The sequence below is a fragment of the Anolis sagrei genome, chromosome 4, assembly GCF_037176765.1.
Source record: "Anolis sagrei isolate rAnoSag1 chromosome 4, rAnoSag1.mat, whole genome shotgun sequence".
NCBI lineage: Eukaryota > Metazoa > Chordata > Lepidosauria > Squamata > Dactyloidae > Anolis > Anolis sagrei.
The window spans coordinates 15588057-15608250 of record NC_090024.1 but is presented as its reverse complement, the minus strand read 5'-3'; the positions used below and the strand labels follow the sequence as shown (position 1 = coordinate 15608250).

Genomic DNA, 20194 nt, shown 5'->3' with positions numbered 1-20194 from the left:
AAGATTGATCTCCATATCTGTGGGACCAATATTATTTATCAACATCTTAGGAAATATGTCCTCTTTAGACATTTTCAAGGTCCTCCAGCATGACTCTATGATATTCATAGGCCAGAAATCCTTCATGTCAATAGGGTTTATTATTATACATAGTTTAGGAACATATCCCATGTGGATATGGGGTTGCATTGTACAACCCAAAATTTTCTACACACATTTTCAGTCTGCGGAGTAGGTGGAAAAACAGAAGTCTATGTTGAATAGAAAAAAAGTGTAAATTTTAAACCTAAAGGGGTGAAATCCATCATGCGATTTCCCCTCATTTGATTCCTCTTACTCTTTTCTTGGTAAATTACTGAAGTCATTTGCAAACCATTTTCGAACACATATTTTCCTCTTTCTCACCAGAAACAAGAAGTCCAAGTTACATAAGTGTATCTTGAGGCTATATTTTTTGCAGTTAATGGGAAATTTGAGATTTGAGAAGGAAAGAGGCTACAGCCTATAACTTTGGCTGTTGCTTGGTCTTATGAACCAAAGTGGGGTGGGATCCAACAATCTCATTCTACATGATGGTCTCTTGGTGGAACTTTCCTTCCATGCAATCTGCTCTGGGGTAGTGAAAAACATTTTAATGCTATAGAACCCATTTGTCAGTACTTTAAATATGATTTATGGTGATAGTGTGTGATATATATGTGTGTGTGTGGCTTATTAACTAAAAGTGTCCTGCAAATGGAAATATGATCACATTCAATGCTAGATTATGCATATGATGTTTGAATGAAAAAATAAAGTGAACAATGTGAGAACTGGTTGCCCCACCCTTCTGCCCATTAACAGTATAATTAATTGGTCGCATTTGGGGGCCAGATAGGAATTCCCTCCTATGTTCTAGGGGGTTTTTTTGCCTATCCTATACTGTTCATAGAGGGCAAATTGGGATGGTGTGGTTTTAAATTGGGACAGTGTGGTTTTAAGGGGACCCCTGGTAAACCACTGAACCGCTAAACTTGCTGACCAAAAGGTTGGTAGTTCAAATCCAGGGAGTGGGGTGAACTCCTGTTGTTAGCCCCAGTTTCTGCCAATCTCGCAGTTCAAAAACATGCAAATGTGAGTAGATCGATTGGTATCATTTTGGTGGGAAGGTAACAGCGCTCCATGCAGTCATGCTGGCCACATGACCTTGGAGGTGTCTACGGACAACACCAGCTCTTCAGCTTAGAATGGAGATGAGCATCACCCTCCAGAGTCGGACATGACTAGACTTAATGTCAGGGGAAACCTTTACCTTTATAATAGAAAACAGTAAGGGATTTTACATTTTGGTGTACACTCAATGCACCCCTATTTGGGTGTAGTTCAGGAATGGAAAGCTGTACCTGTGGTTCAAATAACCAAGGTGAGGGAAAATGGAAATGGCCTAGGAACAGGGATATCTGGCCTCAATAAATACTTGGGCAGAATTATCCGTCAGGTTTCCCTTAGTTGCCGCCTGGGTAAGCTCAGCTAGGGACCCAGGTGTTTCACCCAAATTAGCCGAGAATTAGGCTCGGAAGGACCACTACCTCATCTTTATCCACATCAAGTTCATGCCACTTTTTAGTGCTACAGTTACAAAGTTTAATTAGGTAGCATTTAATAAAAATTGCCCATAGTTTAACCCATATTATTTATGTGGTCTCTTTATTTTGGGGATTGGTTGGTGTGCTGGTACGGCTGTACCAGGAGCTCCAACTTCATTTTCTTTCTATTGAGTATTTGCATGTATTCCAAGGTTCCATGCATTTTGCAATAAGGTGGCTTCCCTTGCTCTGCAATTATAGGGCCAATGACCCGTCAATCATCATTATGCTCTTTAGTTCCGCCCCTTTCCCCAGGGCTCTTTCCACAGGCAGTCTTTCAGTTTGGAAGCCCAGTTACAGGACGTGAGCTTTTCCCACCTGTAGAGAAGCTTCGTTTCTCACAACATCCGGGGGAAACATCCAGGGGAAACATCTGGGGGAAACAGCCCCAAAACATCTAAGGAAAACAGTTATACAGCACAACCCTTGTTGAGGTTAAAGATACAGATCCACACCATTCGTGGAGAAAATCCAAAAGGACTCCTGCTGGAAAATCTACAAAGCCTTGACTGGTAGGTCTACTTGGAACCCAAGGAGCAGTTTGGAGCCGGGAGTAGGGCCCACAACAGCAAAGTTTAGGAAACAGATTGCCCGGGAGGGGTCAAAAAGGGTTTTCCTTGTTAAAGAAAGAAATAGTTCTCCAAGCAAGGTGCCTGTCCTTTGTAGACAAGTTAAGAAGCATTTGTTTAATTTGTTGAAGATCTAAGAAGTATTTGATTGTTTGTTGAAAACTTAAGCAATAATAAAGGACTTTGTTAAACCTTTCAAGCTTCTAAAGACTCTGTATAGGAAAATCCTTAGGGCCTCTCACTTGAGGCACCCCGGCTTCCCGCTGGGCACAAAGAGCACGTCCTGTTCAAAAGCCAACTGCTATAGGCCCAGCGCGTGACAGCACAGTTGGCAAATGATGGTTTTGATTGTGACATTAAAAAGCTCAAGATACTTGATGTTTCAGTGGCGCAACTGCTCTTTTTCAAAATGTGCTGGTTTTGCAGTTTAATTCATTTGTTTAGAAAATGCAAAGTGGAGTATTTTACTTATGTTGTGTGACTTCAAGTCATTTCTGACTTAGAATGCAAATGTAGGCAGAAAAATACACAGACACGCAGAAACAGAACTGGAATGTGAATACAAGAGCAGAGAAGTCTCTTGCAAAACAGCAATCGGTTAACTTCTTAGATCCACGTGGCAGCAGATTTCTTTGACAATATTGTTCTGGGCAGGTTCCCAAGAGATACTTAAGTGTGTCATGGCACACAAAGAACGCGGGGACCTGTTTGTAAATCAAAAAGGAGGCCGAGCGATTGTAAGCAGATGATTTATTGGCTGCAGTTGCTGGACAGAATCCACGGTGCATATTTTAGGTTGGAGCTGGGAGGAGAAAAGCCTAGATGAAATACTATTGACATTGATACTGGGCACTCGTAAAGCAAACTCACGATTCAGACAGCTGGTACGAGTGCTTGATGTTGCTTTAGAGCCCCCCTCTTTCTAACAGTTTCCTAAAGAGCGTTCCAACATTCTGGGTTCTCTACGGATCAAGTCATGATTGAATGGGATTAAAGAGGAGGGGATGGAGAAGGAGCAAGCCAAGCCATGTTCTTTCCAAATGGTGGCTTGAAAAATGATTTCATATGGCTGCCCAAGACAGTTTCTCTCGTGTTTCTCCCAGTGGCCAGAATCTCGTGTCTCATGTATACAGAAATGGTTGGCCATTACTGTTTGCTACAAAAAGAACTTATTCAACTCAAGAAGTGTCATCGTTCATGATTGTGCAATGCACATGGAAACACATTGATGCATATCAAACATATTGCAGTTTTTGATGTTTGATGAAGACTCAAAAGGCCATTATCACTTATCCCAGGCACCCTTTGACATCTTTCGAAGCAGAGCTAGTGAGCAGCTGGTGAGGTTAAGATAATGATGACATGTCTCTTCCTGAACTCTTTGTCCCACTTTCTTGTCTAAATCCCTTGTATCTCACATTATCTGAGTCCTAATCCTTGCACATTTCCTGCATTCACATGCTTTCCATTTCAGAAATTTGGGGTTTAAAGGGGGAGCAGATGAGAAAAAATTTGCCGGGATTGTGGCGCAGCTGGCTGAGTGTCAGCTGCATCAAGATCACTCTGACCAAAAGGTCATGAGTTCGAAGCCAGCCCGGGTTGGAGTGGGTTTCCAACCAATTGTGTAGCCTGTTGTCGACCTTTGCAACCCGAAAGACAGTTTCATCTGTCAAGTAGGAAAATTAGGTACCACCTTAAAGTGTGGGGAGGCTAAATTAACTAATTTATGAGGCCATAAAAAAAAAAAGACTCCAGCAAGCACTCCAGCAAAAAGCATGCGGGGAATGCGGAAGTACTTCATCAGTGTCGCAGATGGACGATGAAAGCGACAGCTCCCCTGGTGGCCAGAAAAAGTTAAATATCCTCTGTCTATGTCTGTATATGTTGTATGTCAAAATTGGCATTGGATGTTTGCCATATAGGTGTACATTGTAATCCGACCTGAGTCCCTTGCAGGGTGAGAAGGGCGGAATATAAAAGCTGTAAATAAATAAATAAATAAATAAATAAATAAAATGTTCGAGACTGGGGTGCATCTACACAGTATTACTCAACACTGTTATGTCTCAACGCTATAGAATCCTGGGAGCTGAAGTCTAACAAGGCATTTAGCCTTCTCTGTCAAAGAATGCTGGTGCTTCATCAAACTATTTATTTATTATTTATTTATAGTATTTATATTCTTCCCTTCTCACCTCCCACGGGACTCAGGGAAGATCACAATGCACATATACATGGTAAACATTCAATGCCATAGACACACAACATATATAGACAGACACACAGAGGCTATTTGACTTTCCAGCTTCATTAGGGTATACTTCAATCCACTGGGGGAGCTGTTGCTTCACCGTCCACTTGTGACAGCAATGGAGTACTTCCTCATTCTTTTGCATGCTGCTGGAGATTTTTTTTATGGTGTTGTAAAATAGTTAAATTACCCTCCCTGCATATGCGGTACCTAGAATCGTAGAATCATAGAATCAAAGAGTTGGAAGAGACCTCCTGGGCCATCCAGTCCAACCCCCTGCCAAAAAGCAGGAATATTGCATTCAAATCACCCCTGACAGATGGCCATCCAGCCTCTGTTTAAAAGCTTCCAAAGAAGGAGCCTTCACCACACTCCGGGGCAGAGAGTTCCACTGCTGAATGGCTCTCACAGTCAGGAAGTTCTTCCTAATGTTCAGATGGAATCTCCTTTTCTTGTAGTGTGAAGCCATTGTTCCCCGTCCTGGTCTCCAGGGAAGCAGAAAACAAGCTTGCTCCCTCCTCCCTGTGGCTTCCTCTCACATGTTTATACATGGCTATCATATCTCCTCCCAAATTTCCTACTTGACAGATGCAACAGATGTATTTTGGGCTGCAAAGGTTGACAGCAAGCTAAACAAATGGTCAGGAGCTTACTCTGACCCAGGCTGGCTTCGAACTCATGACCTTTTGGTCAGTAGTGATTTTAATGTAGTTGACTCCCAACCAGCTACATCACAACTTGGTCCAAATCCCAAGATTAAATAGCATTGAGCCATAACAGTTAAAATGTGGTCACACTGCATTAATTCTGCAGTGTAGTTTCAAATATCTAAGTATGCAGATTATCTAGAATATGAAATAATGTTTCCTGCACAAGGATTTTTTTAAAGCAGAAAAACCACATAAATTTCTGGGCAGAATAATTCTCCCAAAGAGTTCACAGAGTGCAAATACCTCTTGAAAACTGCTCAAAACGCCTCTGTTTTCTTCCACCTTGCGTGCAAGGATGAATAATGCGAAGGCTTACATCCCTAGTCTGAACCCACCAGAGGGTACTTTTTTTGGCTGAACATCTGGACAGAACTTTTTGGAAGGCTCTGCTTCTGTGTCGTCATTTGAGGCTAGACCAGGAATATACTATTTCTGGTTAAAATTAGACTTTTGTCCGAGTATCATCATGCTTTTGAACTGCTTGCCATTCTTCACTCATCACCCTTTTGTCCTTCTCTACTAAAACATTGGCATCGCTTGATTCAGTTTTTGGTTTCTTTCTCCCTGGCATCTAGTGCTACTTTGTCCTGTTTTCCTGGCTTTCCGAGCCATAAACTCAGAAGGACAAGAAGGGCTTTTGACAGGCCGCCTGAAAATTAGCTCGATTAATTCTTTCAAAGGGTTTCAAATAATGAAAGGTGTATGTATGGGACAATGGCCAAGATTAAGAGCTTAACTCCACAATTAACAAGGTACACATGGATTCCTTTATAGAAATGAAAGGCAATCAAGTCATTATGACATACCAGGGAAATAATTTGCCTTCAGCACTTCACCACCATGTTGATATTAAAGCTTAGAGGAGTTGCTTTTCTTCAAACATACTAACTGGGTTTCCCCAACCATCCTGGGCACTGTAGTTGACCTAAGGAAACTTTTAAAATTCTGGATATATACATATATCTTCACAAAAAGGAACCCTCATTGGCACAGCGGGTTAAGCCCTTATGCTGGCAGGAGTGAAGACCAACAGGTTGAAGGTTCAAATCCAGGGAAAGTATGGATGAGCTCCCTCTGTCAGCTCCAGCTCCCTGTGTGGGGACATGAGAGAAGCCTCTCACAAGGTTGGTAAAACATCCAGGCATCCCCTGAGCAACGTCCTTGTAGATAGCCAATTATCTCTCACCAGAAGCGACTTGCAGTTTCTCAAGTCACTCCTGACACACACAAAAAATCTTCACAAAACTTTCCAATCAAAGAGTCAATACACATGCATGGTTTACTATAGCTTCCAGATAATTGCATTTGATGAAGGAATTAAAATAACATTTTATAAAGAGGGACTGGCATTCAATATTGCCATCAAGGATGACAATATTTTAAATGGTGTATTTTAATATTTTGATAAATGTTTATGTATTTTATGTGAATTTGTGTCCCGGCATTGAATGTTTGCCATGTATATGCTGTGCTCCGCCCTGAGTCCTCTTCGGGGTGAGAAGGGTGGAATATAAATATTTTAAATAAATAATAAATAAATAATAATGGCTCTGTGTTCAAATTCCCAATTTCCACTACCATAAATGTCCTCCCAAACCTACTTTAGCAGGCAGCAGTTGATTTGAGAGAAGAAGGTCTACTCTGCTGGCAGTCTGGGCTTGGCAAAAGTTCATGCAAAAGGGATCTAGAAGTTCTAGTAGACCAAAAGCTGAATATCAATCAACAGTGTGATGCAGTAACTAAAGGCCAACACCATTCTTTGCTGCATAAATAAGAGAGTAGAATCTAGACTGAGGGAAGTAATAGTCCCACTCTATTCTGCCTTGCTCAGAGCACACCTGGAATACTATGTTCTTCTTCAGACCACAATACAAAAACAACAATGTCAAGCTGAAACATATCCAGAGGAGGAGACCAAATCGTCAATAATTACAAGCCAAGTCCTATGAGGAATAGGTTAGGTAGTGGGTATATTCATAGCTGAGTCTGGATTCATTGTTGAGCCTGGAACCCCAGGTCTCAGCGGTGGCCAGAGGAGCTTTTGCACAATTAAAACTTGTGCACCATTTGAGACCATACCTTGAGAAGCCAGACTTGGCTACAGTAGTCTACACTCTTGTTACATCTAGAATAGATTACTGCAGCGTGCTCCATGTGGGGTGACCTCTGAATAGTTTTTGGAAGCTCCGAGTCATCCAACGGGTGGCAGTGATATTCCTCACTGGGGCCGCATACAGGAAACACACAACCCCCCTGTTATTCAGTCCCACTGGTTGCCAGTCTGCTACCGAGCACAATGGAAAGTGCTGGTGTTAGCCTATAAAGTTCAAGCCCTAAATGGTTCCAGCCCAGCTTACCTATCCAAACAGGAAAAAAGCAAAAATGTGCTTATGGGACCAAGTTTTTGGATTGCAAGTTTTTCATGCAACAAGAGAATAAGAACAGTGAAATGACAAATGGAATGACCTTGGATTATGATTTTGCATAGCATGATTTTAATAATTGGTTTTAATTGTGTTGTTTTAAATGTCTTTGGTTTTACTGTAACTGTTTATTTAATTGTATGTTTATTTATGGCATCGAATTGCTCCCTATTTTGTAAGGCCACTCTGAGTCCCCTTTGAGGTGAGAAGGGTGGGATATGAAGTAAGTAAGTAAGTAAATACATAAATTTAACCTGGAGAAGAGAAGGTTGTCATATTGAAAATGGAACAAACTCGCTTCTTACTGGCGCAAAGTAGGCTTGGGTAACCACGGAAAAATTTGGTTCTAAACTCGTTTTGTTTTTAGGGGGCCCTTGCGTTTCATTTTTTTAAATAATTCTGAAATTTTCCTTTTAAAAATTTTGAAATATACGAAATTTCGTATAATTACGAATCGATTCGTTAATGGCAGACGCGATTGCGCAACATGCTAAAAAAACCTCCAAATGGGACAGGAGGAACTTCTGAAGCTTCCCTCTCCCTCTGTTGTTGACTGTTGGTGTGATAAAACAAACAACAACTATAAAACTTGCACCAGACATGCCAAAATAATTACGAAATAATTACAAAATAATTACAAAATAATTACGAAATAAATTGAAAAAATTGTTTCGAATCTAATTTACTCCTCACACTATTCCTGCATGGCTCAATATTGGATCGTAAGCTAATTTAAATACGAATTAATAATGAATTACTAAATTAACGAACGAAACCACCCAAGCCTAGCACAAAGACAAGAACATGAAGCTATTGATGCAAATTACAGGAAAAGAGATTCCTCCTAAGCATTAGGAAGAACTTCCTAATGATAAGAGCTATTCAACAGTGAAATATGTTGCCTGGGAGTCTGGAGTCTCCTTCTCTGGAGGTTTTTAAACAGAGGCTAAAGGGCCATCTGGCAGGAGCATTTAGACTACGTCTTCCTACCTTGCAGAATTGGGTTGGACTGGATGACCCTTGTGGTCTCTTCTAACTAAATGAGGCTCCACATGATTGCTGTTTCTATCTAACTATCCTACCAGCAAGCAAGGTTGTGACAATCAGAAGGATACTGTCACAATTCATTGTTGCAACTCATTTCTGGAAGGAGGAATGGGGGAAACAACATCATCCATCCAGTTGTCAATCTTCCCCAGATTAGACCTCTTTCTCTTGGTGCAGACGAAGATGGAGGGTTGAGGACCTGGCAAGAATATAGTTAGGTTTTCCTAAGAAGTCAATGCAGACTACCAGCCTAGCTTTTCAATGTTTAGTTACATGTTGCTGTCAGAGAGAATCCAACTCTAATTTTGAAAGGAAAAAATTCTTATTTGAAGCAGTAATGGCTTCATTTTGCCCTCCTCCAGTAGCTACATTCCTGTTAGAAGGTGATGAAGAATAAGAAAACACAGCCTTGCTTCTGTCCGCTGAGGTACTTTAATGTTCTCAAGAACTCACAGGGTATAAAGAAATAAAGTCCCCAGACTTTACGGTGGCTTGGTATCACTTAGTGGATCTGCTTCTCTCACTGTGAAATGACACTGCTCTGTGGAATTGCTTTCCTCTTGAACTAAGAAGCCCAGAGGAGCTGGGAGTACAGCCAGCCTCATCTTTGGAGTCCAACTTCAAGGACCAAGGAGAAGACACCATGCCAGGGAAACACATTAGAGGCTTAGAAGAAGGGGCAGGAAAATCACCAAGAGAAGGATGAAAAGGAAGAAGTCCAGCCAAGCTGACCTGGATCCAGGACAATCAAAAATATTTAGCTGCACTTTCAGAGTGAAGATTTATTTGGGAAGGGGTTGCCCTTTTTGCCCCCTTAAGTTCTCACAAATTAAGATCTGGTGTACATTTTTATCCATTCTCCTCCATCAGAAACTTACACTTGCAGGAACGTTTCCTTTTTATGAAGCAGCTCCATGCATGGAAAAAATGGTGACAATAGAAGAGAAGTCTCAGTTTTTCACCGCGCAATTATAGCCATTTGACACCATTGTAATTGCTGTGGCTACACCCTATGTATGGAATCCTGGGATTTGTAATTTGAGGAGGCACTAGAGCAGCGTTTCTCAACCTGGGGATTGGGACCCTGGGGGGGGGGTCACAAGGAGGTGTCGGAGGGGTCACCAAAGACCACCAGAAATCACAGTATTTTCTGCTGATCATGGGGGTTCTGTCTGGGAAGTTTGGCCCAATTCTATCATTGATGGATTCAGAATGCTCTTTGATTTTAGGTGAACTATACATCCCAGCAACTACAACTCCCAAGTGTCAAGGTCTATTTTCTGCAAACTCCACCAGTGTTCACATTTGGGCATATTGGGTATTTGTGCCAAGTTTGCTCCAGTTCCATCTTTGTTTGAATCCACAGTGCTCTCTGGATGTAGGTGAACTACAACTCCAAAACTCAAGGTCAATGCCCACCAAACCCTTGTTGTTCATGGGAGTTCTGTGTGCCAAATTTGGTTCACTTCCATCGTTGGTGAAGTTCAGAATACTCTTTGATTGTAGGTGAACTATAAATCCCAGAAACTATAACTCCCAAATGACAAAATCAATCCCCACCAGTATTCAAATTTGGGCATATCAGAAGATAGCATAGTATTTTGATGGGAAGTGTGGGCCTGCTTTTGGCTGATGAGATAGGATTGTTGTTATTGTTGTTGTGTGCTTTCAAGTCGTTTTAGACTTAGGTTGATCCTGAGCGAGGGCTGGATAAATGACCTTGAAGGGCCGCATCTGGCCCCCGGGCCTTAGTTTGAGGACCCCTGCTTTAAAGTCTGGATTAAAACCCAGAATGGCACCTCCTTGCTTACGTGGCAACCACCAACCAGCACCTAAGGGCATCCTAGCTTGAGATATTATACCTGCTCTGCTAAGTTATATTCCACTTGGATAATTGAGTTGTTTGTATTGGGGGAGTATATTTAGCTAATTTTAAAGAAGCCTTCCTGTGCATGAAAAAGGCTTCTTTGTTTTTCCTTATTTACTTTGCATGCCAGAAACAAGTTTACAAAAACCATAATTATTTAGAATAAAGAAAATATTTGTTAAACAGTTCCTGTAGGGAGGATGTGAAGAACAGAAGATGTTTTCATGTCATGCACATGGAGAAAACAGCTGTGCTCAAGAACACTCTTCCTCTTCATATTTTGGAACGTGGATATGGACCAAAACTTGGAAAGCTTCCTTTTTTGAATTACTTACTTAGGTGATCCCTCACAGCTCAAGGATAATAGTCCTCCAAATGTAGTGTCTTGGCAGTGGGTCTGTATGTGGCTGTGGAGCCCTATTTTTCATCTGCATGTTCTCCTGCAGTGAGGACATTGGTTTCCAGGTGGAAGGCAGTCCTGGTCAGGGTTGGCTTGAACGCAGAGGGGGCCCTAGGTAATTTTCAATGGTAAGCAAACAGTATTTTGGCGCACCCAACCCCCCAACCAATCACTGATATATTTTTTCTGTTCGTTATGGGAGTTCTGTGTGCCATATTTGGTTCAATTCCATCATTGGTGGAGTTCAGAATGCTCTTTGATTGTAGGTGAACTATACATCCCAGTAACTACAACTCGCATATGTCAATGTCTCTTTTCCCCCAAGAGCACCTCAAGAGCTCCCCTGGGCAAAATCAACTATATTGCAAATGCTTACTTTGCGTAATGGTTGAGCTGCCCCTGCTTGAATGCCTCCTTCTTGGCACATTTCTCCCTTTCACCCTCCATTTGCGCCTCTTCAACTTCTGCAGCACTGCTGGTCACAGCTGACCTCCAATTAGAGTGCTCAAGGGCCAGGGATTCCCAGTTGTCGGGGTCTATACCACAGTTTAAAAAGTTGGCTTTAAGCCCATCTTTAAATCTTTAAATACATTCCCCATTCTTGAGTTGGGAGTATAGTAACTGCTTTGGGAAATGGTGATCGGGCATTCGGACAATGTGGCCAGTCCTGCTCAGTTGATGTCGTAGGAGAATCACTTCAATGCTGGTGGTCTTTCCTTCTTCCAGCACGCTGACATTTCCCCACCTATCTTCCCAAGAGATTTGCAGGATTTTTCGGAGGCAACGCTGATGGAATTATTCCAGGAGTTGAGTGTGACGTCTGTAGACAGTCGACGTTTTGCAGGTGTATAGCAGGGTTGGGAGGACAATAGGTTTATAAAGAAGCACCTTGATATGTTTAACAAATCTGCCAGGCTAGCATGTTGTTTGCGTGATTCTGGGAGTTATAGTTCAAAAAAGTAAACATTCCATGATGTGATTTAGATCTTTCATTCTGTGATTGCAATTTACAATGACCATTTTCTGGCATAATTTTTGGCAACCCTAGAGGAAAACTATCATGGAGATTTCTTGGTAAGTAATACACGTTGCTGCTTTCTTTTCTGGAATGTACTGGGATTTAAATATTGAACCAAACCATGAATTAATTTCCAGTAGGCGTCCCCTTCTTTTGCACGAACACCTGTTTCTTCGCTTTATGCTTTTAGACTAAATGAAGACCAAGATATATAATTGGCTTTCCATTATGGAAATTAAAGCAACAGTGATATAGAGCAACTAACCTGAACCTGGGTGGGTGGGTGAGCAAACATTCTTGTTTTTTTAGATCTATATATAGGTTGGAAGGTTTAGATCGTACTTCCTTCCACCTTCTCTGAGATCACATTCTGCTTTTACTCCTACCATTAGTGACAGGTGGGTATCATGTGGATTTTCCATGATGGCGGCCTGAGCAGATTTGCATGCTTTATGAGCTTCTATAGCCAAGGGTGCATCTACACTGTAGAATGAATGCAACTCAACATCCCTTTAACTGCCCTGGTTCAGTCCTATAGAATCCTGGGAGTTACTCTGGAGTAAACGAAAGACCTCACAAAATTCCAATTCCCAAACTTTCATAGCATTGAGCCATGGTGGTTAAATGGATTCCAAACTGTATTCATTCTACAGTGTAGATATTTACACTCAAATCAAGGAGTTTGTTTACACAGATAAAAGCCCGTACTCATAGCATGTGAAGAAGTGGTTGCCCTCATGGTGCTCAGTGATTTCCAGTGAGTATTGCTAGTGTATGTGTGTGTGTTTTATAGAATCATCGAATAATAAAGTTGGAGGAGACCACATGGACCATCTAGCCCAACCCTCCACCATGCAGGAAAAACATAATCAAAGCATCATGACAGATGGCCATTCAGACTCTGTTTAAAAACCTCAAGGAGCTTCCAAAGCAGTGAATTCCACTGTTGAACAGCTCTCATGGTTAAAAGTTTCTTCCTAATGTTCAGGTGGAATCTCCTTTCCTGTAATTTGAACCCATTGAAAGTCTCAAGGGCAGCAGAACACAAGCATGCTCCCTCTTCCTTATAACATTCCTTCAAATATTCAAACATGGTGATTATGTCTCCTCTTAACCTTCTTTTCTGCAGGCTAAACATACCCAGTTCTTTAAGCCACTCCTAATAGGGATTCGTGGTCTCCAGACCTTTGATCATTTTAGTCGCCATCCTCTGGACACCTTCCAGCTTGCCAATATTTCTCTTAAATTGCAGTGCCCAGAATTGGGCACAGTATTCTGTGTCAGATTCATAGTATTCTATACTTTTTTGTGTGTGCCAGGAGTAACTAAAGAAACTATAGCCACTTTTGGTGTAAGACTTGGCCATCTGCAAGAACATTTCCCAGGGGATGCCCAGATGTTTGATGTTTTACCATCGTTGTGGAAGGCTTCTTTCATGTCCCTGCATGGGGAGCTGGAGCTGACAGAGGGAGCTCAACCCATTCTCCCCAGATTCAAACCATTGACCTCTTGGTCAGCAGTCCTGCCGGCACAAGGATATAACCCCCTGCGCCACCAGCGACTCCAATATTCTATACTAGACCAACTTTACCCCACATTAAGCAAAGTTGGGGGATACTCTGGAGTTTACTGAAAACTTCAGAGTATACCAGGACATCAGACCAGTCAGAATAGTGAGATCAGGTCCAGAGTGAACACTGGTGTCCTAGATTCTCCCCCAACATCTTTTTCTCGATCTTTGATGGAATTGCTCCATGGTTTTTGAGGACCTCTTCACCAGCAGTTGTCAAAGAAAGGGCAGACATGTGCGCCCTCCCTACTTCCCCCATCATATGGTGGGGACAGGAAAAGGTGCACTGGCTCTCTTTCCCCATCATATGGGTGAAAAGGTGGCAACACGCATTGGCACGTTGCCAAGTTGCCCTTTCCCCCATGATATGAAAGAAAAGTCAACAAAATGCGGACAGTTCCATTGGCACTACTTGAAAATCACTTTCCTTCCCATGGTGGCAGAGGAAACATCTTGCAACACTTTTGCTTCATTTTGGGATGAATGTGAGCAGGGCCAAGCTGGCATCATCCGATGATGCTAGGCAGGCCCATCCAAAAGAAGGAAAAGGGATAGAAAACATCATGAAGAGAACCTTATTGACCATGCTTGCTCTGGATCCTAGATGCTATAGTCTCAAAGACTGGTTTTTCTATACTCTGGTTCCAAATCACAGTACAGAAATAGACAAGACAGGATGGTTCAGATCATCAGCCTCACTAGTGCACAATCCAATTTCTCTTTCCTGACTAATATGAGTAGCACACAGTGTCTTGTCAGTGTACTCTGGAAAGACAAATTCCCATGTCTGATCCCTTGAATCCTGGATTTTCATCAATACTTTTGGTTAAAAAGCATTTGAAGGAGTAGTGTTAGGAAAGATTCATGCCCAAACATCTTGGAAAGCCGTTGCTATGCATTACTGAATGAAGTGATACAATACGGCAGCTCATACTCATTTATGCTGACCAAAAACAACTTCTCCATCACATTATGTTCCTCTTTATGTTGCTGAACCATCATTTTTGGTCATCTGTATCAACTCTATTTTCATGTTAACCATATTGCAGAAAAAACATATTACAGTGTAACTCTGGAATCCATAGGAGCAGAATCTACAGTAACGTCAACCAACAAAATATGTAATCTCTAGGCATTGTTTATCTTTTCCAGCACAAACTGATGGCCTTCCTGAGCTGGGAATTCTTCATTTCAATAAAGTTTGCTATTATCTGTGGCTTTGTGTATCTGTACAAAATCTGGGAATGTATCTCCCACAGATACACAGGTCATAGTTTATGTCTCCTAACCGTGATCAGTCACCCATCTGTTTTGCAGATGATGCAAAAGCACATGTCTCAGCAATATGCCCATTAACACCAACATGATATTTTCCCCATCATGGTTCTTGAGCCCAAAAACATTTCCTGCAATGATCTAAATAAGTGGTTTCATCCTATTGGAAAGAAGGAAAGACTCTGTGGTTATTGACCCCTGTGGTTGCTGGCCCACCAAATGCACATTGTTGGCTGTTTCCCCCAGTGTTTGTGGAGTAGTCAGAAGTATGCATTACTTAATGTGTGTGAGGTCATGCTTGAACAGGCCCTCGACTGAGATCTTGTTTCCCAAGGAGAGGACAGAATGACTCCTCGGTGGCTTGGCATTGCTCTGCCGGCTCAGAGGTCTGCAGGTTTCAGGTTTTCTGGCAATGCTAATGTTTTCCATTTGTTGCACTGCACCGAGCTTCCATTTCCAGTGAGAGAGATTAAGCACATGGCAGTCTGAGGTCCTGACTCTTGTGCCAACCTCATGTTATGTTGGGACTAAAACCTAGATTTCACCACAGCTTAGAAAAGTAGCCATTTGGGACTACATGCCAAAATCCTGTAGCTACCAGAATCAGGCTTGAATGCAACTGCTCTTGAGAACATACATACAAAGACAGTCTAGGTTAAAACTCTGCAGTCCCTCTGTTTCAGATTCTTTTGAAATGTTCCAGTTTCTCTCTCCATCCACTTTTATTCTCAGATTACTTCAGTTGCTGCAAACTGAAATCAGAGTGCAATACAAAGCACATTTAACTCAATGAGAAGGAAGGAGAGGTGGAATCTTGCTCTTCCCAAAAAGCTCAGGCAAAAGCAAACTTCTGCAGCCACCTCTAACTACAACTTCCATGAGCCCACAAAATTGAGCAATGTCAGTTTAAGAGGGGCTGTATTATTTCTACAATAGATGCAGCCATAGATTCTCTGAAAAAATCTCTAGTTGTTGCTGGAAACATAATACTTGGGTTCAGGTCCGTAGCCAGGATTTTGATTCGGCGGGGGGGGGGGGGGGGGGGGAGTTTGATTTGGGGGGGGGGGGGGCTGAGTCTGAGTGAAAGAGGGTCTACCCAAGCAAACCTTTTGTATCGTTACTCCAATACCCCCATGCATATGAGATATATTGAGCATGGCGATCAGATCATAATATGAATAAACATAACATAAATTTAAATAATGTACCAGTAAGGCCTTTTCGCGGACCAACATGAGAATTTCGGGGGGGGGGGGCAATGGTTCTGAAATGACTTCCGCTAGTTCCTTCAATACTCTTGGGTGTAGTTGATCTGGCCCTGGGGACTTGAACTCATTTAGAGTGGCCAGGTATTCCTGGACGACTTGTTTCCCAATTTGGGGTTGGATGTCCTCTAATCCCTCATCCACTCCATATTGCTGAGGTTGAAGGTGACTGAGGTTGAAGATGACTGAAGAGCTGGTGTTGTCCATAGACACCTCCTAGGTCATGTGGGTAGCATGACTGCATAGAATGCCGTTACCTTTTCGTTGGAGTGGTACCTATTGATCTATTCACATTTGCATATTTTTGAACTGCTAGGTTGGCAGAAGCTGAGGCTAACGATGGGAACCCACCCTGCTCTGCGGAGTCGAACTGCCAACCTTTCGGTCAGCAAGTTCAGCAGCTCAGCGGTTTAACCCACTGTGCAATCATGGCTCCATGGATAAACTACATCTCCCAATCTCCTCAACCGGTTCAAGAACAGACTATGGGAGTTGTAGCTCACACAACTATGCCAGAGGACTGAGGGAAGATCACTGAGTACATCCATTCTGAGCTGCCTGCATTTTCCTTCCATCCCATCCAACCTGCTCAGCTATCAAGTAGCAGCCATAAAGAAAAATAATTATAGGCGGATTCTGTGCATTTGAGCAGGGTGTTAAAATTACAAACTATTCTTGCACCAAAAGTCAAGGTGATGGTGACTTTTCCTTTAAGAATCTTTTGGCTAAAAGCAAGACACTGAAAAGCAGGAGGTGGAGAACAAATCACCACAAGGAAGGGGAAAAAATGAAAAGAAAGGAAGGAAGGAAGGGGGGAGAAGAAGGAGAAGAAGACGTGAAGCAGAAAAAGTTACTCCCAAAGAAGAAAAATCCAGGGCTCTTCCTTTAACCTGACGTCAGATCTGTCTTTAATAAAGCCTCCCGAAAGCCAAAGGGAAAAAAGTCAGCACTGCTGTCAGCTGGAGCGGCTGCAATTGCTCTTCTGCATTCCCTCAAGCTGGTGTATTATTTGTTGCACAGGAGTTACATTTTTTGAAAAACATTAAAAAAAGATCTGGGTTCAATCAATGTATTTCGCCCTGGCTTCCAGTGATGAGGTGGCTTCTGCCCTGGATTCTAGCAACACTTGGCATCTTGCAGGTTGGTATAATTATTTTTTTATTCTTATTTTTTGCTCTCTCTCTCTCTCTCTCAATTCCTCTCTCTCTCTATATATATATATTACTTGCTTTGAGGATTTTTTTTTCGTGTCAGGAGCAACTTGAGAAACTGCAAGTCGCTTCTGGTGTGAGAGAATTGGCTGTCAGCAAGGACATTGCCCAGGGGACACCCGGATGTTTTGATATTTAATCATCATTGTGGGAGGCTTCTCTCATGTCCTCGCATGGGGAGCTGGAGCTGACAGAGGGAGCTTGTCTGCACTCTCCCCGGATTTGAACTTCCAACCTGTCGGTCTTCACTCCTGCCGGCACAAGTGCAACTGGGGGCTCCAATGGGTTTTAAATGGGAATAAAAATACAAGATCTAAATTTCTACAGGTTGGTGGATAGGAAATGGAAATTTTAGTCACAGAGGCAACCAAGAAGGCAAATGTGACTCGTTTAGAGGGGAACTCAATCATGTTGTAAGCTGCACCGAGTCCCTTGGGGAGATGGTAGCGGGGTATAAATAAAGGATTGTTATTGTTGTTGTTGTTGTTGTTGTTGTTGTAATGTTATTAAAACCCATATTATTCCAACCTTTAGACCTAGTGGAAATATATATTTGGCTACAGTTGAAGCAAGATATGTGCCGTAACAAATCAACTCAGAACTTGATCCAGAGTTTTAGTAAAGAGCACCTTAGCTGTGTTGATCTTGAAACACATGTGGCATCTTTGTAAGTATATTATAAAGAAGGAGAGATCTGAGATGTTTGTAGAGGGGGAAAGAAAGTGATAGGAAATGATACGAGAAGGCTGTTGAGTGGGTTAATCTATGTCTTCAGGACACACCACACGTGGCACTTGCTCTGCGTAGGATGCCAAGGAAATGCAGGCGCGAGGATGTAATCCAGAGAAGTGAGGCAATGAGGAAACTGCAGGCGCTTTCCATCTGAGACATCAGATAAGTGAAGAATTTCCAAGATAGTGTGAAACTGTATAAAGGAAGAGCCTGCTACACAACACCACAAATAGATTGGTATCCTGCTCTTTTTGGATGCCAGTTCCAGAGCATGAATGCAGCTAGGATGGGGCTATCAAGGCAGCTGTGTACAACATTTGGACAATGGCATTCAAATGTTAGTGTGATTAAAATAACAATGAAATGTCAGGAAACTGCACAGTTGGCTTTTACAGCTGGAGAAGGTTGTGCTTTCATAGCAGCAGAATGGAGCCAGGTATCAACTTGCTGTGATGTTTAGCAGGAAACACTGATAGGGCAGAGTGATATCCTGGCAGGTTTTGTAGCTGTGCTCTAAAGTACACATTCAGGACCATTGGTGGGGAAGAGAGAAGACAAGTTCTGGACTCAAGTGGGGTGAATTATTTGCCATAGAGTAACAGCTATGTATTCTGCTGACAGTGGCATAAACAGAATTGCTCTGCAGTTGTGCATTATGTAGTGCTGCTGTACCATAAGGAGGTCTGTGCTGAGCAGTGTTGCCGTACTGCTTGGAAGTTGCAAAGTGCTAGTCTAGCATATCTCCTTCTACCATACTGAGGGGATGTTGGATTACAATCTGTGAATGGATGCTAGAGCTGAGTGAGGAATGGTAAGAGCTAGTACACAAGATTCTGGAAGTGGATGTAGTTGGCATAGCTCAATTTCTTGCTCATACATTAAGATAATGCTTGAGCAGTTTATTCACATGGGACCATCAGCATACTAAAATGATCAAGGACATTGTTTTCTTTTTAGTTTGTGGTGCCGTAATAGTTCTGCGATTTCCATATTAGCTGGGCAGTGAACCCATCCTAGATATTAGTCTGAACTTTAAATGAGCTATCCAAAGTACTGAATGCTAGAGTTATAACTTCAGCACCTTGGATAGCTCCTGTAAACCTCAAACTGAACCCTTGTGTAGATTCACCACTTCACTGGCATGGAAGTCACCAGTGTTGTCATTTAATCCGATGCTTTGCTTTCTTCCTTTCATGACTGATTCAATGCACTCAGCAACGAATGGGTTGAAAGACTGAAAGTCTTGTTTGTGATGTCAGTCCAGCCAAAAAATATCCCAGATGTCTCTGGTCACCACCTCCTAAAATGCAAGCTATCTCTCCAGTGTATTGGCACAGGGAACAATTATTTCTCCAGCTTGTGGACAGAGGTAGCCTCAGGGCCAGCCAACATGATCATTGGGCAGAAAATGACAGCTGGTTCAGCCAGAAGATTTTAACTGAAATCCTGGTTGTTGCTAAGATAGCATGAGACATACACTTTCTCCAGAAACTAGAGTCATCATGAATGGACTGCTGGCAGTATTCATGAGTAGCTGAGTGTTTTAGTGATATTCTGACTTTGCACCCCAGGATTTGCTGTTCACTCTGGAGTATTCCAGGAGTTTGGGACAGTCCAGACAGATGGATCAGGTCTAGTTCGGCCCAGTCTACTGTCTAGGATTGTAACCACGACTCTGCTATTGCTACTACTCCTCTCCACTCAACTCCATGTAAGCTCCTGCCATTGGAGACACCTCTGCCGATGGCAAAATTGATGTTTTTGTAGTCAGCAAGAAGGAGGATACATTAACTCTTTCCTTCTTGCTGGTTGTGCAGGCAGACCATTCTGTCATCAGCAGAGCCATTCATGACAGTTGGAGTATGGACAGAGCATAATCACTTAGGAGCTTCAGAAACATGGAGGATGTGATAGCCCTTTGGGTGGATATGGTCCTGGGACATTTGGACAACAGCTCTGGGTCCACAAGTGCTAAATCCAGAGCTGCTCCAAGGGCAGATTTATGCCAGGCTAACCTGCCCGGTGTAGACACATCTCTACTTCTGTCAAAGCTGAAGAGAAACCAATGAACTGTTTGGGTGAATAAGGCTCACAGATGGTTATGGTATGTGGGAGGTGAAGAGGTTGGAGCAGAACTTGACACATTCCAGAAATCACTGCATTCTTTATGCAAACCATTGCATAAAGCAATATTGGAGACTTTCTTATGCTGTGTCTGGAAAAGTAGTTAA

At 42.4% G+C, this 20194-nt stretch overlaps 1 protein-coding gene across 1 annotated transcript in view; it reads left to right on the top strand.

The window, feature by feature from the left end:
• Positions 1-16768: 16768 nt before the first annotated feature.
• CCN4 (cellular communication network factor 4) overlaps positions 16769-20194 on the top strand; it is a 36963-nt gene continuing 33537 nt past the window's right edge. Inside the window, exon 1 of the mRNA XM_060775896.2 lies at positions 16769-17160. Coding sequence (XP_060631879.2) covers positions 17113-17160 — 48 coding nt within the window. The 5' untranslated portion in view covers positions 16769-17112. The remainder of the gene's footprint in view (positions 17161-20194) is intronic.